Here is a 7,746-nt window from a genome sequence, read left to right as displayed (position 1 = left end):
TATATATATATATATATATATTTGTAAGTATATATATTCATATGAAAATAAATTGATTTAATTTTAAAAATAAAATGTTAAAAATGATGAAAAATTATATAAACATAATACTTTTTAAAATAAATATTTAAAAAATTTTAATGACTAAAATATATGTATCATCCGTATTATATGAGGGATGTTTATTGATTGGGTGGTTACCACTTAATTACCTATTTATTTACATATCCACCCCCTAAAAAGTTAAATTTACATGTATATATCTCTCAGATCTTTAACATCACATGAATAATACCACTGTTACAATCTTATCAGAAGTTAAATATTCCTTTTAATCTATACGCTATAAATATAAATATTAAAATTTGGATGCTAAATAAGTAATATGTGGATGGAAACGGATACCAAAGCTGCATCATCAAAAATCAAGTCAAGTCAAGTCTTGTAATTAAAAGAGACTCCTCTCTTTAATTTATTTATTGCAACATAATATAAAATATATGTATTTTTAACTGAAATGTCACTATAAACAATTGTATTTATTCATACATATAAATGTCATTCAATTATTTTATAATAATTGAATGACATTTAATTGAAATATCCATTATTACTATATTCTCATTTATATAATTATTTTATTTAATTGAAATATCCATTATCTGAAATATCCATTATTACTATATTATCATTTATATTATCTCATTAATTAATTCACAATTATTTTTTTTTTATAAGTTTCGTTAGAAAGACTCACGCCCAAGGAAGTCCAACTGAATGCCACACCTTCATTATCAATGCGGCCAGTCAGTCAATAGTAAGTCAGTCAATGCGACCAATCAGGCAACTATGATGGTTATGGCTCATGTCTCATTCCACATGATATATTAAATCAATAATTATAAGGGAAATTAACATATGTACCACGCAATTCTTTTGAATTTATATATCTAATACCTACAACTTCATATTTACATTTAAAATACTTTATGCATACGCATATGCATCCGATCATTTTTAAGATGTTAGTAAGTGATACGTGCTAGACAATTTGCAACGGTAGAATAACGGGTTATCTTCTTAGTGTTGTACGATAATTCAACACACACATAGACGAAAGAGAAACAAGTGGTGACGACTCCATAAGTGTTTACGTAGAAAACCCGTAAAGAGAAAAACCACAAGGGCTGATCTAATTACAAAAATCAACTATTGATTGATGATTACAAAAATCTTTTGTCCCGCAAATGAAAATGGTTAACTACATTTTACATATTACAGTGTCGGTCGAAGGCGTCTGGTTGGTGGTGATTAATGATGATAATTAGCGGTGGTCGACGACGGTTTGCGGAGGTCAACAGAGGTCAACGGTGGTCGACGAAGGTAGGAGATGGTCGACGGAATTCAGCGAATTCGACGACGGTCGGAGGTGGTAGACGGAGGTCGGCGGGGTCAAGAACGGTTCACTGTAGTAAACGGCGGTCGGCGGTGATGTTGAGCTGCAACTTCTTCTCAAGGTTTGAGGCTCTCTCTAGGCTTAACTCTCCTCTCATGTGAGGGTGAGAGTCTATTTATAGTGTTCTAGGTGCAATTAATGCAGAGACATGAAACATTTTGATCAGACGGTCAGTAGAACTTCCCTCGATCATACAACGTTTGTTGGACATTTGAGTGTCTTAATGATGTCAGAATTGAGCAATCTTATGCTCGTTGGGTTTGTCTTCTCAAGACGCTCATTTCGACTATAAACTTGTTTGATTTGGCATTTGTTTGTTCTTCCAAATGTGTCCGGAAATATTTCAAGAATTATTTTATGATTTGATCTTGGCTTGATTTGACTCGCATTGGACTTTATTTGATATCATTAGTTGTGCCTCATCGAGTCGGCCAATTTGACTATAAGTTTACTGAAATTAGAGTTTTGGATGAATTTTTTTCAACATTTGAACATCCTTCGCTCAAAATATTGTCTCGAGGTCTGTGCCTCGAGATTTGTGATGAATAATAAAAATTTGTTGGTGCCGTATCAGTAAGAATGATGTTTTTATTGTAATGTTAAATATTAAAGTTTTGGTGTTGGATGTGTAAATAAATAAGAATTGTCTGGTATTTACGTAAATGCTCCTTTTTGTAAATATTGTTGATAGAGGCTTATTTTAATTGAATTGAAATTAAGATTAAATTAATTTGAATCAAGCATTATGTTCTCTTGCAATTTTCTACTGAAATGACATAAATATTATTTATCTCAATTATTTTAGCAGTAATCACTCCATCATCATCACACTTTATCTCAATCATATAGAAAAAGAGTGTAGGAGAGAATTTTGGAGAAATCTTCCAACCAATGGGCTATAAATATGGATAGAGCAAGAGAGCAACAATTATCCCAACTCAGATGGAAAGAGTTGAGTTCTCTCTACTGTTAATCCTTACTCTATCTTTCTATTGCTTGAGAGCGGAAAGCGAAGGTGGCTTAGCTATTCGCAAGGCGAACCAACGTTGCAGTGCTGAGGAAAGAGATGCCCTCCTTGATTTTAAACAAAGTCTGTCTGATCCTCACTTCCTTCTCTTGAGTTGGGATATAAGCGAGGATTGTTGCTCGTGGAAGGGAGTGAATTGTAGTAATAAAACCAATCATGTCATCAAGCTCGATTTCTTTGTTTTTTCAGATATTTTAATTGCTGCATCGTTACATCCGTCTCTTTTTCGCTTAAGACACTTGCAATATTTGTGCTTGAGTAAAATTGACTTCAATCAAACAATGATCCCTCATTCTATTGGTTCCCTCACTAAATTGAGCCATCTTGATCTCTACTCTTCGGGATTCACCGGAGAAGTTCCACCTCATATTGGAAACTTGACAAAACTTAGATACCTTGATCTTAGTTTTAATTCTCTAGTTTCTTATAACCTCTTATGGATGTCACAGCTCTTCTCTTTACAATTCGTTTATATGTTGAATCTTAATCTAACATTCGCTACGAATTGGTTACATGAGATTAGTGTGCTTCCAGCTATCTCCATTTTGTATTTGTCATCATGCAGCCTACAAACACTTCCGAATTTACTTCCATATTCTAATTTTTCATCAACCATTGAAATATTTGCTCTTGGTTATAACCATCTCAATGGAAGTTTGCCAAATTGGTTAGGACAATTCAAAAGATTAAATGAATTAGACCTCGATTCAAACTATTTTACAGGACCTATCTCATTTGCCTCTTTAAGCTTTTTATGTGATCTCAAATTTTTGGACCTTAGCAATAATAATTTTACAAAATTAAGTGATGATGGAACTCCTTTAAAATGCAAAGAATATAAAATGAGAGCAATAGATATCTCCAATAACCAACTGAGCGGAAGCATACCTGAATGGGTTGGAAATATGAGAAATTTAAAATACATTCATCTTCAAAATAATCAGTTTGATGGACTTATTCCACTGAATCTTGGACAACTAACTAACTTAGCTTTTCTGGACCTTTGTTCCAATAATTTGCATGGTAGTCTTTCTGAATTTCATTTAGCAAATTTATCACAATTGATATACCTAGGTCTTTCAAATAATCAATTGAGTTTTAACATGATTAGTTCTGATTGGAATCCACCATTTCAAATTATTTATCTTTACCTACGTTCTTGTCTTGTTGGTCCTCAATTCCCACTATGGCTTCAAAATCAAAAGCTTCTTTCCAATTTAGACCTCTCCAATTGTGGTATTTCTGATATCATTCCAAGTTGGTTTTGGAATATATCATCTCAAATAAATTACTTGAACATGTCTCAAAATGCAATTAGAGGTAAACTTCCAATGTCATTGAATATTGCATCTCAAGCAACTATTGACTTAAGCTCAAATCAATTGGAAGGGCGCCTTCCTCAACCAATGAATTCTGTACGTTATGTATCATTTTCGAATAATAACTTCTCAAGCGGGATTGAGTTATATTTAAATGGGAACTTGAGTTTGTTGGTGGTGCTTGAACTTTCTCAAAATCATCTCTCAGGCGAAATTCATAATTCTGTATGCCAAATGCCTTCAATAATTCTTCTGGACTTATCAGAGAACGATCTTTCGGGAGAAATTCCAAAATGTGATGGTAATGTTTCAAGTTATAAGATGCTAATACAACAACTTGAGTGGTTCAATTCCACATTGGATAGGGAACCTACAGAGGTTATTATCATTGAACCTCAACAACAATGTTTTCCGAGGGGAGATCCCACTTTTCAAAAATTGCAACAAGCTTATTACCCTTGACTTGGGAGAAAATTATCTTACAGGAAGCATACCTTTATGGATTGGAGAAAAATTATTATCCCTAAAGATCTTACGCTTACACTCAAATAAATTCCATGGATCAATTCCCTTGGAGCTATCCAAACTAAAAAATCTACAGATCTTGGATCTTGCAAATAATTTTCTTTCAGGATCAATCCCAAAATCTTTTAAATTTCTCAATTCAATGGTCAGACAAAATAAGAGGCTTACACCTCCATTTTTGTACGATAGTCCTACATTTCCATTCGAGGCCAAAGAACTTTTTATGGCCATGAATCTTAGATTCAGTCCAGGCGAACTTTTATCTGATTCAATAAAGATCGACATAAAAGGAATAGTTCGTGAATTCAAAGGCATACTCTCTCTTGTGAACATTATAGATCTTTCTTGTAATAATCTCACTGGTGAAGTTCCTATTGAATTAATGAGCCTTGTTGGATTGATGAGCTTGAATTTATCGAGAAACCAATTCACGGGAAAGATACCAAAGAAAATTGGTGTTATGCAAAGCTTAGAAAGTTTGGATCTCTCATGGAACTATTTCTCAGGAAATATTCCAGAGAGCATTGCGACGCTCAGTGCATTGAGTTATCTCAACTTATCCTACAATCAATTGTTTGGTAGTATCCCAACGGGGACCCAACTTGACACTTTCCATGAATCAAGTTACTACGGAAATCCAAAACTTTGTGGAGAACCACTACATAAGATTTGCGAAAATGATGAACATAAAATAAATGACGAAGGAGACAATTCTCAAGATGATGATCGTTTTGGTTTGTACCTCGGTATGGGCCTTGGTTTTGTTGTTGGACTGTGGAGTGTATTGGGGACCTTATTGCTCAAGAGGTCTTGGGCGACCACTTATTTCCAATTCCTTGATAAAGTGATAGATAATATTTATGTATTTGTCAACATAAAGGTGAATCAATGGTTTAATAAATAAATATCATAATTAAATGATGATCATTTTTGTATTTGAGTCATTTCAAAAGTGTTGTACTAATATTTCAAAAGTATATAATATTGTGTTGTACTAATATTTCAATTGGAGTACTTTGTCTTTTCAGCCTGCATTTCTCTTTGAAACCTTGAGTTGCATGAGACTATGTTGGTGATAACAGCAGATTAAACTATTATCAATTTAAAATCAGTCCCAATAATAATATTAGTTAAAGTTATGCTATGTCTTCGATCAATTATTCTCAAGAATCTTTATATAAGCTATAAAATATTTGGGTGGTATGAATGTAAAAGGCAAAGTTTAGGTGTTAGATGTAAAATTACATAGACATTGAATAAAAGGCAAAGTTTTTTAACAATTTATCTGCATATGCATGAATCTCCTCACATAAATGATGCAAAATATAATATTATATTGATGAAATGTGATCCAATCGTTGCACGTGTAATGCCAGCAAATGATACGAGGCCTCCAAGTCATTAATTCCTGTCCTATTTAAAGGCAACGATTAATTACATACTTACAAGTTTAAGCCATGTGGGACTACTTACGTGCATGAATGATAATCACACATTTTTTTTTTTTTGGTTCATAATTATCGCATTAAGTCAGTCTAAGTTAGGGTGTAACAAAGTCTAATCAACTCATGAATCTACTCGAATTCAGCTTGATTAGAAGCCAGCAAGCTAAGTTAGGCCTAGCTTAAGACAACCCTAATCGACTCATTAGCTCGTGATTCAAATCATGTTTTTTAAAAGGTCCACCTATCCGTCTACGTGTGGAATTAAATTCTTAGGCGCACAAAATTGATTAGGAGGATCGTCTAATATTCTTTAACCAATCTTTAAAAAAATTAGTAAAAAATACATTAAAATATATTAAAATTGAATGTTTGGATTTCCCATAGCAATTGAAAAGGCTAAAACGCGATGGGGTCCAAGCAAAGGCCACACCATCGTCATCAATGCACTAAGTCCAGTCTATGCGGTAAGTCAGTCAACTACGATAGTTGCCGCTTATGTCTCATTTACACTAATATATCAAGAGAAATTTACATATGTATCACATCATTCTTATGAATTTATATTTCTAACACTTACAATTTGATATGTACATTTAAAACACTTTGGTGCTATATATTTATGCATAAGAATATGCATTTGATCAGTTTTAAAATGTTAGTATGACTGATATTTTTAATGTAATATTGAGTATTAAAGTTCAAGTGCAAGATATGTAATTACATGAGAATTGTGCCTAAATCTATATGTCAAATGTCTTCAATAGTTCTTCTTGACTTATCACACAACAATCTTTCGGGAGAAATTCCAAAATGCAATGGTAATATTTCCAGCTATAAGATGCTAAAGTTTATCAGCCTGTCATACAACAACTTGAGTGGTTCAATTCCACATTGGATAGGGAACCTACAGAGGTTATTATCATTGAACCTCAACAACAATGTTTTCCGAGGGGAGATCCCACTTTTCAAAAATTGCAACAAGCTTATTACCCTTGACTTGGGAGAAAATTATCTTACAGGAAGCATACCTTTATGGATTGGAGAAAAATTATTATCCCTAAAGATCTTACGCTTACACTCAAATAAATTCCATGGATCAATTCCCTTGGAGCTATCCAAACTAAAAAATCTACAGATCTTGGATCTTGCAAATAATTTTCTTTCAGGGTCAATCCCAAAATCTTTTAAATTTCTCAATTCAATGGTCATACAAAATAAGAGGCTTGCACCTCCAATTTATAACGATGGTCCTTCATTTCCATTCAACGACAATGAAGTTTTTATGGCCATGAATCTTATATTCAGTCCAGGCGAACTTTTATCTGATTCAATAAAGATCGACATAAAAGGAGTAGTTCGTGAATTCAAAGGCATACTCTCTCTTGTGAACATTATAGATCTTTCTTGTAATAATCTCACTGGTGAAGTTCCTATTGAATTAATGAGCCTTGTTGGATTGATGAGCTTGAATTTATCGAGAAACCAATTCACGGGAAAGATACCAAAGAAAATTGGTGTTATGCAAAGCTTAGAAAGTTTGGATCTCTCATGGAACTATTTCTCAGGAAATATTCCAGAGAGCATTGCGACGCTCAGTGCATTGAGTTATCTCAACTTATCCTACAATCAATTGTTTGGTAGTATCCCAACGGGGACCCAACTTGACACTTTCCATGAATCAAGTTACTACGGAAATCCAAAACTTTGTGGAGAACCACTACATAAGATTTGCGAAAATGATGAACATAAAATAAATGACGAAGGAGACAATTCTCAAGATGATGATCGTTTTGGTTTGTACCTCGGTATGGGCCTTGGTTTTGTTGTTGGACTGTGGAGTGTATTGGGGACCTTATTGCTCAAGAGGTCTTGGGCGACCACTTATTTCCAATTCCTTGATAAAGTGATAGATAATATTTATGTATTTGTCAACATAAAGGTGAATCAATGGTTTAATAAATAAATATCATAATT

General features: G+C 33.3%; 3 protein-coding genes across 3 annotated transcripts; all 3 read left to right on the top strand.

Annotated features, from left to right (window-relative positions):
• Nucleotides 1-2,271: 2,271 nt before the first annotated feature.
• On the top strand, nt 2,272-4,126 carry LOC110032572 (LRR receptor-like serine/threonine-protein kinase ERECTA; the record flags this gene model as incomplete). Its single annotated transcript, XM_020736239.1, has 1 exon — nt 2,272-4,126. A coding segment is annotated over exon 1 (1,728 nt), but the record flags the coding sequence as incomplete, so codon positions are not given.
• A 7-nt stretch (nt 4,127-4,133) lies between these two features.
• LOC110032571 (LRR receptor-like serine/threonine-protein kinase GSO2) lies at nt 4,134-5,242 on the top strand (the record flags this gene model as incomplete). Its single annotated transcript, XM_020736238.1, has 1 exon — nt 4,134-5,242. A coding segment is annotated over one exon (1,098 nt), but the record flags the coding sequence as incomplete, so codon positions are not given.
• A 1,277-nt stretch (nt 5,243-6,519) lies between these two features.
• Nucleotides 6,520-7,746, top strand: LOC110032561 (LRR receptor-like serine/threonine-protein kinase GSO2). The gene has a single exon (XM_020736229.1). The coding sequence runs from the start codon at nt 6,524-6,526 to the stop codon at nt 7,733-7,735; it is 1,212 nt and encodes a 403-aa protein (XP_020591888.1). The 5' UTR covers nt 6,520-6,523; the 3' UTR covers nt 7,736-7,746.

The sequence above is a fragment of the Phalaenopsis equestris genome, unplaced genomic scaffold (assembly GCF_001263595.1).
Source record: "Phalaenopsis equestris unplaced genomic scaffold, ASM126359v1 Scaffold000973, whole genome shotgun sequence".
Lineage (NCBI taxonomy): Eukaryota > Viridiplantae > Streptophyta > Magnoliopsida > Asparagales > Orchidaceae > Phalaenopsis > Phalaenopsis equestris.
This window is presented reverse-complemented; position numbering and strand designations above follow the sequence as displayed.

Bases quoted from the DNA above. Each gene is read 5' to 3' on its own strand.
- LOC110032561 (XM_020736229.1), top strand. From the start codon at position 6,524: ATGTCTTCAATAGTTCTTCTTGACTTATCACACAACAATCTTTCGGGA.